General features: G+C 46.7%; 1 protein-coding gene across 7 annotated transcripts; it reads left to right on the top strand.

Annotated features, from left to right (window-relative positions):
• Nucleotides 1–1,156: 1,156 nt before the first annotated feature.
• ADORA3 (adenosine A3 receptor) lies at nt 1,157–22,770 on the top strand. 7 transcript variants are annotated; one of them, XM_070367508.1, is made up of 7 exons: nt 1,157–1,460; nt 1,758–1,944; nt 11,499–11,605; nt 13,997–14,344; nt 16,739–16,805; nt 17,529–17,629; nt 18,038–22,770. In XM_070367508.1, the coding sequence occupies exons 1-7, from the start codon at nt 1,457–1,459 to the stop codon at nt 18,148–18,150; spliced, it is 927 nt and encodes a 308-aa protein (XP_070223609.1). In that variant the 5' UTR covers nt 1,157–1,456; the 3' UTR covers nt 18,151–22,770. The 7 variants fall into 7 exon arrangements, 6 of the variants coding, with proteins under 6 accessions (XP_070223609.1, XP_070223610.1, XP_070223608.1 ...); XM_070367507.1 differs by having other exon boundaries at nt 1,177–1,944; nt 18,038–18,096; nt 21,777–22,770; XM_014481415.2 differs by having other exon boundaries at nt 1,177–1,944; nt 18,038–18,096; nt 19,897–19,974.
• The last annotated feature ends 218 nt before the right edge of the window (nt 22,771–22,988 follow it).

A 22,988-nucleotide genomic window follows, 5' to 3' on the forward strand; every position in this document is an offset into this window, starting at 1 on the left:
CCTGTCTCCTGAGAAACCTGTATGCAGGTCAAGAAGTAGCAATTAGAACCAGACATGGAACAACAGACTGGTTCAAAATTGGGAAAGGAGTACATCTGGCTGTATATTGTAACCCTGACTAACTTCTATGCAGAGTACATCATGCAAATGTGGGGCTGGATGAATCACAAGCCGGAATCAAGATTGCCAGGAGAAATATCAATAACCTCAGATATGCAGATGACACTGCCTTAATGGCAGAAAGTGAAGAGGAACTAAAGAGCCTCTTGATGAAAGCGAAAGAGGAGAGTGAAAAAGTTGGCTCAAAGCTCAACATTCAGAAAACTAAGATCATGGCATCCAGTCCCATTACTTCATGGCAAATAGATAGGAAAAAATGGCAACAATGACAGATTTTATTTTCTTGGGCTCCAAAATCATTGTGGATGGTGACTGCAACCACGAAATTAAAAGGCATTTGCTCCTTGGAAGAAAAATTATGACAAACCTAGATATTAAAAAGCAGAGAAATCACTTTGCCTATAAAGGTCCGTCTAGTCAAATCCATGGTTTTTCCAGTAGTCATGTACAGATGTGAGCGTTGGACCATAAACAAGGCTGAGCACCAAAAAATTGATGATTGGAACTGTGGTGTTGGAGAAGACTCTTGAGAGTCCCTTGGACAGCAAGGAGATCAAACAGGTCAATCCTAAAGGAAATCAACCTTGAATATTCACTGGAAGTATTGATGCTGAAGCTGAAGCTCCAGTACTTTGATCACCTGATGTGAAGAGCTGACTCACTGGAAAAGACCCTGATTCTGGGAAAGATTGAGGGCAGGAGGAGGAGAAGGGGACCACCAAAGATGAGATGGTTGGATGGCATCATTGACTCAGTGGACATGAGTTTGAGCAAACTCTGGGAGATAGTGAAGGACAGGAAAGACTGGTGTGTTGCAGTCCATGGGATTGCAAAGAGTCGGATACAACGTAGTGACTGAACAACAACAAAACCAGAGTCTACTTCTTTTCTTCTGTGTTTTTTTTTTAGCCTCTGCTAAGTCAGCAGAAAGCCAGAATATTATTACATAGTCAGTGCTCCCAGTTCCTTTTCCACCCAGTGTGACATTCTTATCTAGTCCCTGAGTAAATAAACGCTGAGGATTCTTCATGCTGCAAACATCCCTCCACCCCTTCTTTCCATCTTCTTGCTGAGTGTTCCTAGCTCTGTGCTTCCTCTTGGCCCATCTCACTTCCTGAAACACCACTAAAGAGCGTTGCTTATCTCGATGGAGTGTGGGTAGCCCTCCAGGGGCAGGGGAACTAAGAGCAGCTGCACTTTCACATTCTGTCACAGAGAATTGTCCTCCCCAGACTTCTGCAAGCTTGGAGATGTGTCGCCTGTGTCAGGGCTGGAAATGATGGCCGTGTGATGAAATCTCTCTAAGGAGACAGGGTGCCACCAGAGAAGAGAAGGAATGGGTGAGTTGTGAGTTCTGGACTGTGGCTGCTACACCTGGACCTCTGGCAGGATGTGTGGCAAGAGCTAGGTGGACTGGCCCACACAGATCTTGTTGGGACACTACTCACCTGGGAGTTTCCTCTTGGAAAACGAGATGCCTGTCAACAGCACTGCCGTGTCCTTGGCCAGCATCACCTACATCTCTGTGGAGATTCTCATCGGGCTCTGCGCCATAGTGGGCAATGTTCTGGTCATCTGGGTGGTCAAACTGAACCCCAGCCTACAGACCACCACCTTCTATTTCATTGTCTCCCTAGCTCTGGCTGACATTGCTGTTGGGGTGCTGGTTATGCCTTTGGCCATTGTCATCAGCCTGGGTGTCACAATCCACTTTTATAGCTGCCTTCTCATGACCTGCTTGCTGATGATCTTCACCCATGCATCCATCATGTCCTTGCTAGCCATTGCCGTGGACCGATACCTGCGGGTCAAGCTCACAGTCAGGTAACTTGCCTAAAGAGGAGTGGTGTCAGTGGTGATATAAGTGTCTGGGAAATGGAGCTACAAGTCCAGATCCAAGACTTTAAGTGGAAACAAATCCAAATTGGCCTCTGAGCTTGAAAGTGGTTCTTTTCACCATTTGATGTGTGAAGGGTTTAGCAATGATAAGCAGAGACTTGGGAACAAGGAACGAGGAATCCTCCAGTCCCCCCTACCCCACTGATAGGGAGTACCTGCTCCATATCCCCTGGGGCAGAGGCTAAAGATGATAAAAACTTGATCCATCTTTAATTAGTGAAAAATGCTCTTGATTATTAGAAATGATAGAAACATGCTGGATGATAAGCTGAGAGAAAAAAAAGAGATACACTGATGGTTCTGTCATTTACAAATGTAGGCTATTTTAAAGTTATTGTAATTTTGCTTCCTCTTCCATGATGCGAAGGGGACCAAAAAAGTTCTCCATTGCAGAAAGTAGTAACAACTTTTCGTGTGACCATGTGAACAGAACAGAGTGCCAAATGAATAATTCCCCAGGTGTCCTGAATCACACTGCTCCCTTGTTGCTCCTCTCTTCTCTTGGGGAAAGAGCATGGTGAGGGAGCTATAGACGACTTCGGATACAAACAAGCATTAGTTCAAATCTCAGATCTTGAGGTCTGATCTTGGGCAAGTTATTTAACTTTCTATGTCTTAGTTCTTCAGCATGGTGTTGCAATGCTCTGAACTCAGACTGTCCTCCATTCAATTTTAGTTCCATCCTTTAAGCTTCTACAAGTTGCTTGTCTGTTTCATTTTTTTTTGCCCATAGAATGGGGATCATAATTGCACCTTCCTGGTAAGGTCAAGTGAGTTAATAAATGTAAAGCTCTTTGAAAAATGTCAACAAAGAGTCTGTGCTCAGTAAATCGTAGCTGTCACTACTCTCATCTGCAGCATTACCGACAATGAAATGGAGATTGTCATAAGAATATCCCGGGTTTGTCATGAGATTTCATTGAGAGAAAGTCTACTGAGTACATAGCCAGTACTTAATAAAATCCACTTTCTTCTTGTAGTCTGTGTAGAATGTTATCAGGATGAATAGTTTAAGGAGAAATGGTGACTTCTGATTGGGTGAGTCTTTTAAGGTCCTGGAAGAATTTCAACACAACTTTTGCAGCTCCATAGACTCTAACTCCGGAGAAGGCAATGGCACCCCACTCCAGTACTCTTGCCTGGAAAATCCCATGGACGGAGGAGCCTGGCAGGCTGCAGTCCATGGGGTCGCTAAGAGTCGGACACGACTGAGCAACTTCACTTTCACTTTTTACTTTCCTGCATTGGAGAAGGAAATAGCAACCCACTCCAATGTTCTTGCCTGGAGAATCCCAGGGGCTGGGGAGCCTGGTGGGCTGCCGTCTATGGGGTTGCACAGAGTCGGACATGACTGAAGTGACGCTGCAGCAGCAGCAGCAGACTCTAATTCAAACATCAAGTGTTTGAAAAACATAGAGAAGCAGGGACAGACCCAGGTAGAGGGGAAGTGTGGGAGAGGCAGAGTCTGAATGATGGATGTCAGCATGACAGCCAAAAAAAAATAGTGCTGAACGCAGCAGGAAAACATGCTTTGAGCAGATTACTTCTTCTCAGGTAGGTGATCCTAGGAGACTTCAAGAACTCTTACCTCCCAGGAATTGAAGAATTCTTGGGCTGGAAATGGCGCTGTGAGAGGGACATGCAAGCCCCAATTGCCGGCAACATGTTGTTGCTGTTCTTTAGTCACTAAGTCGTGTCTGACTCTTTTGCAACCCTATAGGTTATAACCCACCAGGCTTCTCTGTCCATGGGATTCCCCAGGCAAGAATACTGGAATGGGTTGCTATTTCCTCCTCCAGGGGATCTTCCCAACCGAGGGATCGAACCTGCATGTCCTACATGGCAGGTGAATTCTTTACCACTGAGCCAGTAGGGAAGCCCTTGGCAACATACTCCTGATGTATTGTAGATTGTACTTCTTTAGAAAAGTGCCCAGAAAACTGCTGGATTTTTCTCTTCTCATCTTGTCTTCATATCCAGTAGAGTTTAGTTGAAATCACCATAGAATCCCAACAGTCCAGCTCCATCTCCCCCCACCCGTTAGCAATTTCTGCTGTGAACTCACTGACTCTCTTCCATGCAAACAGATACAGGAGAGTCACCACGCAAAGAAGAATATGGTTGGCTCTGGGCCTTTGCTGGCTGGTGTCATTCCTGGTGGGATTGACCCCCATGTTTGGCTGGAACATGAAACTGAGCTCAGCAGACAAAAATCTTACCTTCCTACCCTGCCAATTCCGTTCGGTCATGAGGATGGATTACATGGTCTACTTCAGTTTCTTCACGTGGATTCTCATTCCCCTGGTTGTCATGTGTGCCATCTACTTTGATATCTTCTATGTCATCCGGAACCGACTCAGTCAGAACTTTTCTGGCTCCAAAGAGACAGGTGCATTCTATGGACGGGAGTTCAAGACAGCCAAGTCTCTGTCACTGGTTCTTTTCTTGTTTGCTTTGTCCTGGCTGCCTTTGTCCATCATCAACTGTATCATCTACTTTAACGGTGAAGTGCCACAAATTGTGCTGTACTTGGGCATCCTGCTCTCCCACGCCAACTCCATGATGAACCCTATCGTCTATGCTTATAAAATAAAGAAGTTCAAGGAAACCTATCTCTTGATCCTCAAAGCCTGTGTGATCTGCCAGCCCTCTAAGTCCATGGACCCAAGCATTGAGCAGACTTCTGAGTAGCTATCCACGAAAGATGGCTGTCCATCTCATTGACCTTCAGATTCGGCATCAACACTTGAGGGCCTTTCTACCTGGGATGTCTCCCGCTCATGTCTTTGATTCCTCCTACTGATGCGGAAAGCATTTGGCTGGTTGCCTCTATGTCCTTCCCAATGTCTTCTTTCTCTAATTCATTTTTTTCTTTTTTTCATGTCCTTCTTTTCTGGGTATCTGACTTGAGGACAGTGCTCCATTGTTACTGCTACGTGTCTTCTCCTCTAACAGAAGTTATGGAATCTGAAGGATCCTTCATTGACTTACTGACAAAAGGGGACTGATCGGGCTTGATATGTACATGATGGTGACTCAGTTCCGCTTCACTGTGGAACTAAGCAGAGAACCCTGCTCTCAGCAGTTGCCTGGAAGATGATGGAATGCAAGGACTGAATTACGTTTAAGGGGAACTTAACTTTCTGGATTCAGCTGTAAATGTATGGAATGAATAAAACATGATAACTAACTTTTTTATAACTCTCTGCTGAGGGTCAGGGTCACTTGGGGCTGGAAAACCCAGCTGGCTGCTCCTGGCACTCAGCCTGCTTGCTATGTGATGCCATGTGACACCTTCTCCTATAAATTCTGTGTAAATTCTGAGACCCTCACCCCTGGCCCCAGCACACGCTGCACCTTTTTCCTGGACTGATCAGAGTATTTGTCAGCTTTCCGAACCATTCATCAAGGGTTAGAGAAGAAACAATTCTCTCTTAGACATGAGTCTTAAATTATTTCCTCTGGTATTTTATTTTAATAGGAATAGTGGGAGAGGGGCAAAAAGAGACACCAGACAGCTATTAATATTATTTGTTGAGCATGTTGTATATACTTTCCTAGTGGCTCAGACAGTAAAGAGTCTGCTTGCAAAGTGGGAGACTCGGGTTCGATTCCTGGGTCAGGAAGATCCCCTGGAGAAGGAAATAGCAACCCGCTCCAGTATTCTTGCCTGGAAAATCCCATGGACAGAGGAACCTGGTGGGCTACAGCCTAAGGGGTCACAAAAAGTCGGACACAACTAAGCGACTAACATTTTCACTTGCTATGTACTGTTTTACATGTGTTCTCTCTTTTGGTCCTGATAGTCTTTGAGGTCCCATCCTCACTACCATCTCTATTTTGCAGAAGAAAAAACTGAGGTGCAGAGAGTTTAAGTAACTTGTCCACAATCACATAATTAATCAGTATGAGCACCAGGATTTCAAGGCAGCCCTGCTTTATGGGAGAACCCAACATTCTTGCTACCTATCCTTAGACATGCAGCGGGACTTGCAACTTCTACAAAGCCCAAACTCTTAAGTTCACCTTATGTACAATTATCAGAATCTCGAGTACAAGCTATGGTTTGTATACTTGAGTACTGCTGGGTTTTTTTGTTTGTTTGTTTTTGCCTTAGTTGCTGTTTCCTGTTGACACACCAGACAGGAATAGAATGCTAGTCATGTCATTTGGGCATTGTGTGTGGCCCTGGAATTTGGAGGTGGCATCTCTGATTAGGCAGTCTAAATTTGCAGCTGTGGATGCTCAGTCCCAAGTCAATACAGTACGTATGTTAACGTGATGAGAACAGCAAGCTGGGGATTTCAGTTAAACCACATCAGAGAGGATACGTGTACTGAAAATGTGCTTCTTATTAATTCTCAACTAGTCCTGAGAGATTATCCTGACCCTAATCTTAGGCCAGAGCCTGATAACCATATTTATCTTGTTAACATTTCACTTCAGGGAAATGTTCTTGCGTCTCCTTTTGTCAGCCCGGGCAGAATCAGCACTATCTGGGATGTTTAAAGTTTGCATGTTCTTGTCTACTAATGTCAAACCCACTCGGTCACCCCACCCACCCACTTCCTGGTACCATTCACACTCCTGCATTAGAGGAAGAAGACTGGAACGCCCACCCCCATTCCTGAGGGTCCCGGGATATATAGAAGGGGACTTTGTTCCCGACAAGCTCCCCATCAAATGTTTTGGGGGATCTTTTTTGTTTCAAAAAAGCAAGTCTCTGCTACCTCCAATTTTTTCTTAATGGTATCCCTTTGTTTGAGTTCAGCCTTTTCCCCCTGAATTAATTTTTATGGTTTAGTGAAGATGTTCCTCCAGGATGAGGCCCTGGGTTTACTCGGGGGTGATGGGTATTCCTGGCACACTGGTCTGCCAACAACTCACCTGAGTCTCACTCAATTTGAGACTTGAGGGACATGCTAGTTAGATCTCAGCCTCTAACCCAGTTGCTGTAGCAACATTGACCTATGCCTTTTTTGGAAGACTTAAAGGAACTGTTTCTCTCAAAATAAGGCAGCAGTCTGTCCTGAGTCATTTGGTGTCATCAGACAAGCTGCAGCTCCTGAGTTTCAGAAAAACTTTTATTTCCCTTTTTCCTCCTCCCCTCCTTCTCTCTCTTTTCCTTTCTGATATTCACTGCTTAGCAAACCCACTGAAGCCTTGTAGGAAGTCATATCTTGGGAGTCAGTGAGAATCTCTTGAGCTCAGGGGCTCTCCCAGCTCAGAAGAAGCCTTTCAGTGAAGTATCTTTAGGCGTGAACTCAAAAAGGATGAAGCAAGACTCACTGGTGAGGAGTTGGCCTAGAGGTAGTGAGAACCACCCTGGTTTCAGGTTTAAAGATTAGCGTCTCAGAAGTTTCCCTGTGTCTGTCTCCTGGCTCCTCCCTTCAGCTGCTGCTAAGTCGCTTCAGTCGTGTCCGACTCTGTGTGACCCCATAGATGGCAGCCTACCAGGCTCCCCCATCCCTGAGATTCTCCAGGCAAGAACACTGGAGTGGGTTGCCATTTCCTTCTCCAATGCATGAAAGTAAAAAGTCAAAGTGAAGTCGCTCAGTCGTGTCCGACTCTTCGAGACCCCATGGACTGCAGCCTACCAGGCTCCTCCGTCCATGGGATTTTCTAGGCAAGAGTACTGGAGTGGGGTGCCATATTGTCAAAGGTGGCTGTTGGGCTTTCATTTTAAAGGAATAAAGTAAAGAGACCACCCAGACAAAATCAAGGTTTTCCTCCTCCTCCTCTTCCACACAGATTCACTGGACCAAAGGTAGATGTTGAGTAGCTGGCTTATTTACCCGATTTTTTTCTCTTTATTAACAATAGAAAATAGTGAAGGCCAAGAAAATGAGAACAAATGAAGGCTATTTATTCTGAGCTTTCTAGAGAGAAGGAGTTAGCCACTAAGATTTAGTCACTAAGCCGTGTCTGACTCTTTGTGACCCCATAAACAAGAATACTAGAGTGGGTAGCTATTCCCTTTTCCAGGGAATCTTCCCAATCCAGGGATTGAATCCAGGTCCCCGTGTTGCAGGCAGATCCCTTAGCCTCTGAGCCACCAGGAAACCACTGCCCGTTGCTCTCTGACAGAGTCTCAAAGGCAGGAGAAGAGTGGGATGGTTTTATGGTGGAAGAAAGAAGGCTTCAGATGCACCCTGACTGGAGACCATTGGTCTGGGGAGACCGCAGTGGGCTGACTAAAAGTGGGGCATCCTGCATGGTGAGTTAGGGCTGGTCTTTAGTTGGAAGCAGGACAAAAATTAGGGATGGTGTCAGTTATTCATCTAGCCCTGGCCATGCGGGGCCAATTGTTACAGGGATTATTGTTCGGCTTTCTGGATTGTTACTAGAAATAATGGTCTGACTTCCGATCCGTCTGGTTTATATCAGGCTGGCTTCCTGGGCCAGTTACTATAGATAAGGGGCTGGTTTCCTGGGCTGGTTGTGGGCCAGACTTCTATTTTTATATATGGTTTGGCCATGGTCCATTTGTACCTTCTGTTTCTTAGAACTAGATGCACATTTTCTACAGCAACTCTGCCCTTAGTTACTATAATGGGTAAGATGGCAATGAGAAAAGTCGGGTTGCATCTTGCCCCGGCCACTCGGTGGGCGTGGCGTATGTAAAGTCTCTCTGTAATCTCTGAAGTGCTCTACAGTTTTGCAGTCTTGTTACTACTGGGGAAGCACAATCAAGTGAAGGATAGCAGTTTTTTCTTTCAGATTTAGCATTAGCTCATGGTGGCTATAGTAGCTGTATGAATTTAAACTTAGCCTTATTTAAACTAAGCCTCAATTTTTCTTATTTTTAAAGTGAGACTAGTAATATCTGTGTCAATGTTTTGCTTGTCTTCTTGCTTCTTACTTTTTATTATGAAAAATTCCAAACACGCAACAGTGGAGAGACTATAATAACAAAGGCTTGTATAACTATTATCTTGCTTTAATAATGATCCGCTCACAGCCAACCTTGTTTCATTAATGGCCCCTCCCCACTTGACCTGGTTATTTTGAAATTTTGGACATCAAATTATTTCATCTGTAAGCATTTTGGTTTGTATTTTTAAAAAGTATTTTTAAAATGTAGCTTATTCTTATTACCTGTTTACTTTCTTATTTACATATCAAATAGAGTGAAAATTAACTCTCCCCCTAAGAGGGAGCAATAGAACTAATTATACCAAATAATAGAATGCTAATAGATGCATCTGTTTATTCTCTGCACTCTGAGCCTGTCATTTGCTTTAGAATGTTACTTTTTCATGTCTTAGGTATTTTCCTGATACTGTGCACAATCTTTGGTTAGCACTTTCTTTGGTTTCACGGTACAAGCTCTGAGCAATTCTGAATGTTTTACATGTGGGTTTTCTCAGAGATAAGGGCCTACTTAAAAAAAAAAAAAAACCCACAATATCAATTACTGATTGTGATTTAATGAAATACCCCCAAACTTAGAGGCTTAACATGATAATTCTTTATTATCTCTTGTGGTTTTGATGGGTCAGGAATTCAGGAGCATCTTGGTTGGGCAGGTCATGCTTGAGGTCTCTCACAAAGTTGCTGGGTCTGCATTCATCTGGAGGTTCGATGGTGCTGGAGGATTTACTTTCAAGGTGGGTCGTCCATGTCTAGCAAGCTGGTTCCTCTCCTCATGGCCTTTCCACAGTTCCACTTGAAAGTCCCCACAACGTGGCAGCTGACTTCTGAAAGAAAGAAAGAAAGCAGTACAACCTCTGAGATGGAAGTTGCACATCTTTTATGATCTAGCCTTGGAAGCCGTATGCCATCACTTCTGCCGTATTTTATTGATCACCTGGGCCAGCCCTGATTCAAGTCTAGGGAATTACACAGTGGCACGTATATCAGGAGCCATCTTAGAGGCTGGCTATGACAATGTCATTATCACATCTGGAAAAAGAGTAACAGTGTTTCCTTTTCTTTTATTCTCACTTAAAAAAAAATTCTTTCTTAATTGGAGGAAAATTGCTTTACAGTGTTGTGTTGGTTTCTGCCATACAGCAGTGAAAATCAGCCATAATTATACATCTATCACCTTCCTCTTGAGCTGCGTGTCCCTCTCCCTATCCCACCTCTCTAGGTCACCACAGAGTACAGGCTGGCCCCGTGTTATCCAGCTATCTATTTTACACACGGTAGTGAGCATATGTCGGTGCTACCTTCTCCATTTGTCCCACTCTTTCCTTCCCCCAGTGTCCACAACAATGATTTCTTAATATCATCATCTATCTAGTCACTGTCCACATTTTCTCAATTGTTTGCTTCTGCCAGGATCCAAAATCCAGAATTTTCTCCTATTACTAAGTTCCATATATTACTATTTGTTAGTATGTTTCTCTTGCATGTGTGCTCAGGTGCTTCAGTCATGTCTGACTCTTTGCTATCCTATGGACTGTAGCCCACCAGGCTCCTCTGTTCATGGGATTCTCCAGGCAAGAACACTGGAGTGGGCTGCTGTGCCCTCCTCCAGGGAGTATGCCTCTCAAGCCCCTTTGAATCTACAGAGTGCTGCTTCATTTTGTCCCCCTGGCAGTTTAATTGTTGACCTCACAAAGGTTTCTTGAAGAATAAATGAGGCAATATAAGCAAAACCCCTCCCTTGATGCAGGCCTGCTGCTGGCCCAGTGCTGACTTGGTGTGAATAGAGAAAGGCTCTCCTTGCTCAGGAGCGGACATTATTGAAAACCTGGACAATCACCACGTCCAACCCTTGAGGAGAAGTGCTAGCTCTGGGTGTGATACATAAGCATTCAGCTTAAATTCACCTGAGCGTGGTTCCATAATTCCAACTTTAAAAATCAGTAGCCAGACCATATGGGTCCCATCACGGGAAGCATCTATCGCACGGACAGCCTTGATGTGTCCCAAGAAGGCTTTCAGGATGTCTGTAGGTGCAGCCTGGCTATTGATGCCCCAGAACCCACACTTTCACCTGCTCACATGCTCCGGCCACCAGCATGTCTGCTTCAGGCTCTACCCTCTAGCCACTCTCCCTGGATGAGGCTGAAGTGTTCTCCTGGAAGGCAGGATAGTTATGAATCTCCTTATTGGTCTTCCTCTCAGCTAAATAGGAATTGGGCCTCCAAGAGTGGTGAACAAGAGGCCTGACCTTGGATGGTGCCTGGACCGCTGTGCAGGACAGTGCACAGTTGCACAGACGAAGGCGTGCCGGGGATGGTTTGGATTCAGGAGTGTGCCTGGTGTGCCAGAGCAGACGTATCCAGGAGGGAGAGCTCTTCTGTGTTTTGGGCTTTACCAGGAAGCCCAGAATTTTATCATTTTACTCTGTAAGTTTATGTCTGCAAATGGCTTCCCTCTGCTGAAGAGCCCTTGTGCAGTGCACAACGGGGATACCTGTACGTAGCAGCACTTCTTGGATTAACTGGTTGGTCCTTCTTTTTCCTGGTCTCTCCAAACAGGATAAAAGCATCTTCAACTCAAAGATATCTGTTTCCTTTAAACAGATCCAGGATTCCTAAGGCCCCTGGGTCCATCTGGTCATCCCAGTTGAAGATTCACTTCTTTCCAGTCATGAGGCTCTTCATTCTGCTCTCTTTGACTGTCTTTTCAGGTAAGAGATGGGGAAGGATCATCTCCAGGCCTCCAAACTTCCCAGAGGCTGTGCATCCTAACCCTAAACTTAGTGCTTTTCCTTTCCTACCTGGAGTTCCTGCTTATTAATAAGTGCAAGCCACCAAAGGAGCCGGATGAGAAAATAAAAGGTGGTGAAATAATAAATCTTGTCCAAATTAGTCCTTGTTCTTCAATCCGATAAAAGGGTTGTGGGGAATTTGAAACCCTCAGCTAAAATGAGGGCCCTGTATTCTCAGTGTAAGTTCCCCTTCCCTCTCCCCTTCTTCCTTTAAAAACATTTGTGCTGATATATGAGGACAGGACTTCCCTCTTTCTGCACATACCTGCCCCCAAAGATGAGAAGGTCAGAGGACCAGGCTGACCCCAGCTCTGCCCTCCTCCAGCCTTGTGATCTCTGAATTTACTGCACCTCTCTCTGGGTCAGCATCGAGGCTGGTGAACTGATTATCACATGATCTTTCTCACGGGGTCCATATGAGAACAAAATATCATAGCCTGTCAAGTGACATCAAGACACGAGTCTGCTTTGTGGGCTGGTCACACCCGCCGCAGGCTACTCTGGAGGCAGCACTGAGGGGCCCCATTGCACATCTGGAAGGCTAAGGGAGGGCTGGGCTCTCTCAGCCATCTCATCTCCTTGGTCGAACACTTCCCCAGCCACCGTCAAGCTGGATGAGGCCTGCATGACTTCCTTTTTATGCAACATCTTGAGATGACAGAGGTGCCCACACCGGTCTAGCACAGAGGAAACATGAAGTTCTTAGCCCCTGAGGATAGAGCAGAACCGGATGCCTCTGTCTTCAGTCCTGTACAGCCAGCAGAAGCCTCAAAACTGCCTTACTTTTTCTTTTTCTAAATTAAAAAAAAAATTTTATTGAAGTATAGTTGATTTGGGGCCCCCCTGGTGGCTCAGCAGTAAAGAATCTGCATGCAATTCAGGAGCTGCAGGTTCCATCCCTGGGTTGGGAAGATCGCCTGGAAGAGGGCATGGCAACCCACTCCAGTACTCTTGCCTGGAGAATCCCATGGACAGAGAAGCCTGGCAGGCTACAGTCCATGGGGTTGCAAAGAGCTGGACACAACTGAGCAACTAAGTGAACACACACACACACATATATATATTTTTCAGATCCTTTTTCATTATAGGTTATTACAAGATACTGAATATAATTCCTTGTACCATGCAATAGGTCTTTGTTGTTTAGCTGTTTATATATAGTAGTGTGTATCTGTTAGTTCCAAACTCCTAATTTTCTTCTCCCCCTGTCCTTTCCCCTTTGGTAACTGTAGTGTTTCCTATGTCTGTGGGTTTGTTTCTGTCTCAAACCTCCTTACTTTCCTTTCAAGGGTGCCAAGGTGAAGCGGGGCAGGGAGTGGGAGCTAGGGGCAGAGAATCTACTAACAGTAGGCCTCAGGCTCTTCCACCCTCCCTGCAAACCACAGGAGTGGCCTCCTGAAGTCTTTCAGAGGGGCATAGGTATTCTCCCTGCTCTTAGAGCAGGGAAAATCCTTCTCCAGGCTTGCTGTGTTAGTCTGCTAGGCCTCCTGTAACAAACTCAGACTGTGTGGCTGCAACAACAGACGTTTGTTTCCTTACGGTGGTGGAGGCTGGAAGTCCAAGATCAAGCTGTCAGCAGGTTTGCTTCCTCCTGAGATCTCTCTCCTTGGCCTGCAGGGGACCACCTTCTCACTGTCCTCATAGTCATCCCTCTGTTGTCTGTGTCCTGATCTCCTTTTCTATTAGGACACCAGTCAGATTGGACTGGGGCCTATTCTAATGACCCTACTTTAACTTCATTACCTCTTTAAAGGTTCTAAGTCCAAATACAGTCACATTCTAAAGTCCCGAGTGGGGCTTCCATGGTGGCTCAGTGGTCAAGAATCCACCTGTGAATGCAGGAGACATGGGTTCAATCCCCCATCTGGGAAGGTCCCAAATGCTGTGAAGCAATGAAGCCCGTGGGCCACAGCTATTGAGCCTGTGCTCTAGAGCCTGGGAGCTGAAACTACTGAAGCCTGCGTGCCCTAGAGCCCGTGCTCCACGACAAGAGAAGCCGCCACAGTGAGAAGCCCGAGTACCGCAGCTAGAGAGTAGTCCCCGCTCCCTGCAGCTAGAGAAAGTCCACGTGCCACAGTGAAGACCCAGCACAGCCAAAAATAAATAAATAAGATTATTTTTAAAAAGCACTGGGTGGTTACCACTTCAACACATAAATTTTAGGGGAACACTGTTCAACCTCTAATAGCTGGTTGCCAACCCCAAAACAGGCAAAAATCTGCCTCCAATGCTTTCATTAATTTTCCTCCAGGGTACAGGGGCTGAGATGTGTTTAAAAGAACGATGGTGTTTGTCCGTGTGTTTTCACAGATGCCATGGTCATGGACGAGAAGGTCAAGGAAAGCTTTGTGCTGGACACAGCTTCTGCCATCTGCAACTACGACACCCACTATAAGGACCACCCCAAGTACTGGTGTCGAGGCTATTTCCGGGACTACTGCAACATCATCGCCTTCACACCCAACAGCACCGATCGAGTGGCCCTGAGGGACACAGGAAACCAACTCATTGTCACTGTGTCCTGCCTGACCAAGGAGGATACGGGCTGGTACTGGTGTGGCATCCAGCGTGACTTTGCCAGAGATGACATGGACTTTACAGAGCTGGTTGTGACCGATGACAGAAGAGCCATCACCAACAATTTCTGGTCTGGGCAAGGTAAGGAAGCTATTGTGGGTCTAGCTGGGGGTGACCCATGGCGGTGGGTGGCAGCTGGTGAGGTAAATACTCATTGTGCGCCAACTCTGTTCTCTGGGTTAACCTGGTCCCTCCCTCCCTCCAGAGTTGGGTGGCTGCTGATGCTGCTGATGATTAACTGGGAATTTGGGGGAAGGGGAGGGTGCCTGGGCCCCAGCGTGCTCTTAAGGACCTCTCTCCCCTCACAGCCATCTGATTTGGGCGGCTCACCAGTGTGAGAGCTTTGCCTTGTGGACTAGAATCTTGAATATTCGCTTCTTGAGAGGTGGCTGAGGCTGTAAAAAGTGGTCTAGGCACCTGGCCGGGCTTCCCAGGTGGCACTAGTGGTAAAGAACCCGCCTGCCAATGCAGGAGGCATAACAACCGCAGGCTCGATCCCTGGGTCTGGAAGATCCCCTGGAGAAGGGAATGGAACCCACTCCAGTATTCTTGCCTGGAGGATCCCATGGACAGAGGAGCCTGGTAGGCTATAGTCCATAGAGTCGCAAAGAGTTGGACATGACTGAAGCGACTTTGCAAGCACACAGGCACCCGGGCAAGCACACTCAAAAATTGTGCACTTAAATAATTTTATAATATACAGAGAAATATTGTCCAAGAGGTCAATGGTTTCTTTTAAGGGGTACACTTTTCTCCTGAAGGCAGCTGGAAGGACATGGGTGGAGCAGCCTGGAGGGGCAAGTCTGTCTAAGCTAGTATGTTGCTCCTTTGGGCCAGGCAGAAGGGATAGGGGCTCCATTTGTTCCCCAAAGTCCTTCTGTCCAATGTTGAAAACCTCCCTTTACACCAGAAAACCTCTCTCAGGCGCATTACTCTACCTTTTTTTCTTTCCTTTCCTCCCTCCCCGCCCCCGCCCCCCTGTGGCTTCTCCTTATTTCCATTTCTAGAAGGGATGTCTTGGGCTCCCTGGTGGCTCAGTGAATAAGAATCTGCCTGCCAATGCAGGAGACACGGGTTCAATCCCTGGTCTAGGAAGATCCCACAAACCGTGGACCTGGAATTGCAGCTACTTAAGCCCACGAGCCCTGAAACCAGTGCTCTGCAACAAGAGAAGCCACTGCCATGAGAGGCCCATGCACCTCAAATAAGAGTAGCCCCCGCTTGCCGCAATTAGAGAAAAGCCCTCACAGCAATGAAGACCCAGCACAGCCAAAAATAAATAAATAAATAAAAATTAGAAGGGAGATCTTTTTCTAGCTTCATCAGAGGACAATGCCAGTAGGAAAACATAGCAAAGGGCATAAGGGAGGCTTGGGGGAGCCTCCTCCTGATACTGGAGAGCCCTGCTCACATTTGACCAGCTGGTAATTTCTTCAGCACACATCTTACCGAAAATGTGACATCCTTCACACCTACCGTGTTTCTACTTTGTGTGGTTCTGCTTTTATTTAATTAAATAAATTATTTATTAATATTTATTTAATTAATAATTTATTATTAAATTAATTATTTAATTATTAAATGTTATTATTAAATGTGTAGTCTGTCCTGAGTTTTAGACTCAGGATGAGAGAAGTCCCACCTAAATGAGCTCTTCAGTTTAAATGAAACACACACACACCCCATCCCCTGATCTTCTCATAGGGGCAAGGCGGGTGACCATGGTGGCCTTTTCTTGCTGGGTTTTGATAGGTGTCAGAAACACAATGTGGCAATTACGTTACCTACTGGTCAGCTCCTTAAGGACAGGACTGGCACTCTGGTGCCTCTGACAGTCCCCTCTCACAGCTGTCAGCCTCTGTAACCAAGGGCCATATTTAGTCAACATAGAACCTTTGTGCAAATCTGGAAAAGGTGCCCTTCCTCCCAGTGCATGGAACTCAATGGCAGGGTATATAGTTTGGCAAACTCTATGGGCTGGGTTTCAGCCCTTGGCTTGTTCCATCCGCCTTCTGCGGGCTTTCCTGATAGCTCAGTTGGTAAAGAATCTGCCCGCAATGCAACAGACCCCGGTTTGATTCCTGGGTCAGAAAGATCCTCTGGAGGAGGGATAGGCTACCCATTGGGCTTCCCTGGTGGCTCAGCTGTAAAAGAATCCACCTGCAATGTGGGAGACTTGCGTTCGATCCCTGGGTTGGGAAGATCTCCTGGAAAAGGGAACAGCTACCCACTCCAGTATTCTGGCCTGGAGAATTCCATGGACTGTATAGTCCACGAGGTTGCAAAGAGTCGGACATGACTGAGTGCCTTTCACTCACTCCGCCCTGTGCAGGTGAACGTGACCCAGTACTCCCCCAGGGCACTCACTCTCTGGAGACTGAGAGAAGGGTAGGCAGAGGTGCAGAGATGCAGAAGGCAAAGGAAGGGCCTGAGCTTGGGCCTTATTTGACTCTCAACAAATCCTTTCTGACACAGACCTGTCGGGCAATAAGAACAGAAGCTGCAGGGCTTCCAAGGTTGTCCACAAGGCAGATCACTCCAGGTGAGCAACTTTAGGGGACAAGTGGGCTTTGGGTGGGCAGTAACAATGCAACACGGCCCTGGGTTTGCACCCTCTACTTTCCAGCTGTGTATTGTTTCTCCTCTTGAGCTATCCGTCTTCAGTGTGACTGTTTGCTTTCTTTCAAAAGAATACAGTTTAGGGCTCTTGGTCGCAAGCAGCAAAAATGCCCTCTGGCTACTTTGATTAAAGCGGAGATTTCATCATAAGGAGAAAGCAGTGTCTGAAGAAATGCAGGGGCAGAGATCTGGCCATGCTCAGAAATGGGGAGCATCATCAGGATTTATCTCTGTCTTCAATCTGCTTCACTTTTGCGTGTTTGCTTCTTCTCTCTCCCCACTGCCCTCTTATATTTCTTTTTTTTACCCCTGCCCTGGGAGAAGATAGTCCACTTGTAGCTGCTGAGTTTCTTTTCCCCCTGTTCCCCCAGCCTAAGACCGCATCCTCACACTCCCATGTTAGTCTCCGAGGAGGGGGCTGGGCCTGGCTTGGTGTCAGATAGCCATCCCAGGTCCAGTCATGCGTGATCATGTGTGATCTGGAGGAGATGGGTGCTCTAAAAGAATCTGGTTTCTAGGGGCTGCTGGAACTGAATGGGAGCATGGTCTGGGAGAGGGGATAGGTCCCAGGAAAGGGGATCCTGAGCAGAGAACCTAAACGTGGTTTCTTCCAAGAGCTATGGATACTGTCTGTGATTCCTTCCAGGATGTCCATTCTCATCATTTGCATACTGATCACGGGCTTAGGGATCATCTCCATATTCAGCCGTTTGTCCCGAAGGAGGAGAAACCAAAGAAACAGAAGGGGTAGGTAGAAGTCTGGGGCAGGGGAGGTGGAAATTGGGGAAAATGAAAGGGGTCAAGGAACAGTTCTCATATGGGTGAATGTGACCCTCCTCCTATTGCCCGGACCCCCGGATTCCCACACAACCTGTCCACGGGCTGAGGGCAGTTCTGTTTCATGGTCACAAAGGCACCCTGAGAGGTGGCCGAGAGCACTGTGGAGGCATGTGCAGACCAGGGAGGAGGGGGGACTAAGCCACTGGGGAGCTTCTGCAGCACCTGGGCAAGCAGGCGTAGAGAGGTCTCCCTGAGAAGGGCTGGGAGTGGTTGGCAGTGGAAAAGGACAAGCCCAAGGGCCTCAGGCCTGGCCTCGCACCAAGGGAGGGGTGGCCCTTAACCTTTGTGCCTCCTTCTTCCCTTGGGCGATTGCAGGTAAAGGCCTAATGAGAAACCAGAAAACCAGCCAAGCTTCTGCGAGCCCCACGCCGCTGGTAAGTTCCCTCCTCGATTCTTCTGTCCTGGGTTCCGTACCCACTGCTCCCTGACCTGTAGGGCTCCCTGTTCCTAAACACAGGAACTGTGTTCAGAAGAGGGTGTGTAGATATGCCCATCTTTCCTGTGGGGCCGCTTCAGAGAAGCCAGAATCCCCAAGGCCACTATGTGGGGAATCGGCTAACCTCTCAAGTGGACGCAGGGTAGAGAGAGCATCAGACCCAAGCGCCACTAGTTGGCTAATAGGTTTTTGTTTGTTTTTATGCTCAGAAACCAAAGAAATACCTTGGGCGATGGAGAGACTGTGGGCATAACTATAAAACAGACTCCACTCTCCTCTGGGTATGGAAATGTAGAAAACAGCATTTTAGAGAATGAGAGAACACGAACAAACCAGAAACATCTGTTAATGAAACACAAGGGTCTACAGACAGACGAATCTGAAACCCAAAGCTCGGTGATAATTTGGCTCTGGGGCCAGAGCAGGAGCTCTAAGAACTCAAAGCAGTGGCTTCCATGGCATTGCTGGCTTTTTGCCATCTAAGAGCTGTGGAGGTGTGGGATATAGACAAAGCAACATCTTGCTTGGTTTTGCCCAAGATCACACCCTTTGGGGGGCTTCCCAGGGGTCTTAGTAAAGAATCCACCTGCAATGCAGGAGACCTGGGTTTTAATCCCTGGGTTGGGAAGATCCCCTGGAGAAGGAAATGGCTACCCACTTCAGTATTCTTCCTGGAGAATCCCATGGGCGGAGAAGCCTGGTGGGCTACAGTCCAGTTCAGTTCAGTTGCTCTGTCGTGTATTGCGACCCCGTGGACCGAAGCACACCAGGCCTCCCTGTCCATCACCAACTCCCAGAATTTACTCAAACTCATGTCCATTGAGTCGGTGATGCCATCCAACCATCTCATCCTCTGTCATCCCCTTCTCCTCCCACCTTCAATCTTTCCCAGCATCAGGATCTTTTCCAATGAGTCAGTTCTTCACATCAGGTGGCCAAAGTATTGGTGTTGGGCTACAGTCCATGGGGTCAAAAAGAGTTGGACATAATCGAGTGACTAAGCACACACACACTCCCTTTGGGACACAATTGGAGTCTAGGTTTTTGCAAAAACCATTTTCACTTCTTTAAGGCATGACCTAGAGCAACTTATTACTTGTCTATTTACTTCTGTATAAGTTGAGGACCCCATACTCACCAGGATTTTTTATTCATTCACGCATTCATTCATTCTATAAACAATGACCATACCAGATTCTGGAATACACAGCTGAATCAAAGAAATAGCATTTGTCTTCATGGAGCTTATAATGTAGAGTGGGAGGCAGGCAAAGCATCTCAGACACACGCTCACACACACACACGTGAAACTGTCAACTCTAAGTACTCTAAAGGAGAGATGCATGGTGCTATGTAAGTTGAAGCAACGGAACCCAGCCCTCATTCTTATCTAGCAGGGCATTGTGCAATCTGGTTTAGCCACGGCCAGCTTCCTCACGCTCAGGCAACGGGAACGTGCAGCCTGAGTCAGGGTCCCTTCTGGGCTCTGAAGGAGTCAGCTGCATTCGTGTCACCAGAGCTCGGTGAGAGCTGAACGCAGGCCCCGTGCACCAAGCTTTGCTGCTAACTAGCTGATGACCTTTAAATCATGACATCTGATTTTCACTCTGAAAACAACCTTTGGTGTTGGGCCCCTGTGAAGCCCCTATGACAGAGTTTGCCATTTTTGCTGCAGAAACACCCAGCAGAGGTAGGCAATAAATCTCAATTCAATTCTCCTTTTCTATTTCCAACAAAGTAGACAATTTGAAGTCCCTTCCACGTGTCCTGACTCCAAAGGCGATGGCTCATACTGAACAGATGGGGCTGCAGATTTCTTTTATTAAGTTCATAAATAAAATGATGCTACAATAGAATCACCATGACAACTGGCCCACAAATTGTGGACTGATTCTGATCTCAGGTGTTCTGGAGGCCGCTTTAACCTCGCCAATGATCATTTGCAGATAGGTAAGAACAGAGGCAGTCAAGGGGTTGTGCTCGGCCACTCCTGAGCAATGCCACAGTCAGATAACATTTCAAGATCTTAGTTCTCACGCAACCAGCTAGTCAAAAGTGAAGAAGAGGGCCAGATCTCGATTAGGGGGCCAGGAGATCACTTCTGCTGTATTCCTTAGCCAATAAATCTCTGACCCAGTGTTGAATGAACTCCAAGGTATGACTAACTTCTCTCAGGATACCACTGGGAAAGTATTTGTAGAAAAGTTTAAAGTATAATATTCCAGTTTACTTCTGAATTAGTATTCCATGCTGTTCTACCCAAAGAAAGGGAGAGAGGCTACATCAGAGGTTCTCAGAGTCTCTTGACTCAAAGATTTGGAAACTGCCACCCGTTTGGGAAAGTGTATGGGAAACTGCCACCAGACTGAATGGACACTGCTTCTTATCAGTAAGAAACCAAAGTGTGATAAGTTAAGAGACATATTCATTCACATCAGGAAACAAATTGAGACGAGGGCATCAGCAGCTGTGGGTGCAAGTGAGGTGGTGCTGTCACGAATGCCAGGATACCTACACTCTTAGCTTCCACCTGCACGTCTACACCTCTCTCCCCCTAGAGTGTGTCTCCTGCATTTCAGACCCTGGAATCTCCCCACTGCTTCTGCTGCCCTCATAAAAACCCTGCTCTTCCAGTCCCTCCTGAGAGGGTTTTGGCCAGTCTCCATGCTCAGGACACTCAATGGCATCTGGTCTGGGCAGGCCTGGGACAGGGTTCTATATATACCTGCACGTTTAGGTCCAGGCTCTCACAGTCTTTTAAGAACACAGTTCCTTCAGCCCTAAGCCCTCTCTGCATAGGTAGGGAACCCAAAGCTACTCAACAAGCAGGCTGATGGGAAGAGCAGGGAGGGGGACCCCATTCCTGCCATCCTCTGTATGCCCACTCAGCCGGTCCCTTCCCTCCCCAGTCCCAGATCAAACAACATCAAAAGTGCTGTGTTTTCCCTCAGCCACTAAACAATCCTAATCCTTCTCCTGTGGCCATGTGTTGAATTTGCACAAAGAAGCCACTAGTCCACTGGTTTTGCAAACAGCAATCCATCCTTGAGACTTTCCTCGTGGCTCAGATGGTAAAGAGTCTGTCTACAATGCGGGAGACCTGGGTTCGATCCCTGGGTCGGGAAGACTCCCTGTAGAAGGAAATGGCAACCCACTCCAGTACTCTTGCCTAGAAAATCCCATGGACGGAGGAGCCTGGTGCAAGCTACTGTCCATGGGGTCGAAAAGAGTCGGACACGACTGAGTGACTTCACTTTCACTCTCACTTTAATCCATCCTTGGCTGGGTGGGTTAGGATATCCTACTACATAAGTCAAGAGAGCAGACATCAATTTTCCACGACAGATGAAGACATCCATAGACATCTTGGAAGATGCACACTTACCTATCTGGAAAACTATTTCCTTTGGGAATCCTATACCAAAGACTTGCTGAATCTGTGGTCAATTATTTATTCATTTTGTCTTTCAGCAAGGCTAGTTGTGTGCCACTTTTCATGATAGGGAGACAAAAAAATCAAGACTTTGAAAATGCAGGGTTGTGCTGTTAAAATTAGGAAGTTTCAATAAAACAGGGAAGAGGAATTAACCTGATGTTTCATGTATTGGGTGGCCATAGGACGATGGTTATACATCTTCTTGCAAGCTGTTCATAAGGTACTGGCTCTAAACTGGAAAGCTGATATGGCTTCTAACTTCAGAGTTGGTAGAATTGTTTGAAGTCTGCTCGTCGCACAGAGTCGGACACGACTGAAGCGACTTAGCAGAAGCAAAGCAGAAGCAGCAGCAGCAGCAGCAGCAGCAGCAGCAGCAGCAGAGTTTCAGCTAAAACTGAGTCCTCCTCTACCAACACATCCCACAGCCAGCACGGGGGAGGGCATTCCTGGCGCTCTGCTGCCCTCGTGCGGCCGACCGCGCTGTGGCACTGCCATCTCGTCCCAAGACTACTTCCCCAAACCGGGTCTCCACAGAGGGAGCCCTTCCTTTATCAACTCTCACTTACTCTGTGTTCCCCTCAAAATCCAGCTGTCAAGAGCAGCTGCTCCATCTCAGAGCGAACATACTCTCTCGAATAGATCATCTAACTTGACCTTTCTAGTTTCTCTGCCACTGTATGGGCTCTGGGACAGCTTGCGGTGGAGGCCAGATGCAAGGAATTTGAAGTCAGAGGACTTAAATTTTGTTCTGCCGCTTACTAGCTGGGAGACACTGGGTAAATTATTTCATCTCTTTGAACCTTAATTTTCTTATCTTGATTCTCAAAAATATTACTTAATGTATTTTTAAGAGAGATTTGTAAAAAAAGCTTTCCTCCCCGTGGACTGAGCTCCGTTGGTGGGCACTCCTTAGTGAGGGACGCCCTGGCAGAAGTGGAGTGATTTGTCTAATGAGTGAGTCTGGGGGTAGGAACCAGAAGTGACTGCGCTGCCCTTCCCCTTCCTTTTTTTAATTCCTTGGGTGCAGATTTCAAGAGCACACGGTGTCTTTCGCAACCCTAAGGGCAGCTGAGCTGCCGTTTGGGGTGTGGGGAGGGGCAGGGACTTGCCTTAGTGCACGGAATTCAGGGTTCTGCAGCTATGGGTTTATGCTTATATTTTCCTATGTTTGTAATAAAGATGCTGCTTTGATTTCTATCTGCCGAGTCCTCTTATTTCTCACTTGGTCTAGAATTCAGGTGGGGAATGGGAACACTAGGTATCAGGCTCGTTGAAAATCCTCAACAAGGTAAATTAAGGACTTCAAAAGTTATAAAAAAAAAAAAAGGTTTTTAAAGGAAAACATACTTCCTCCCATCTCTGCCCCTCAGTCCCTCAGTTATCAGAGGGACTCC

This window comes from Bos mutus, chromosome 3, assembly GCF_027580195.1.
Source record: "Bos mutus isolate GX-2022 chromosome 3, NWIPB_WYAK_1.1, whole genome shotgun sequence".
NCBI classification, from domain to species: domain Eukaryota; kingdom Metazoa; phylum Chordata; class Mammalia; order Artiodactyla; family Bovidae; genus Bos; species Bos mutus.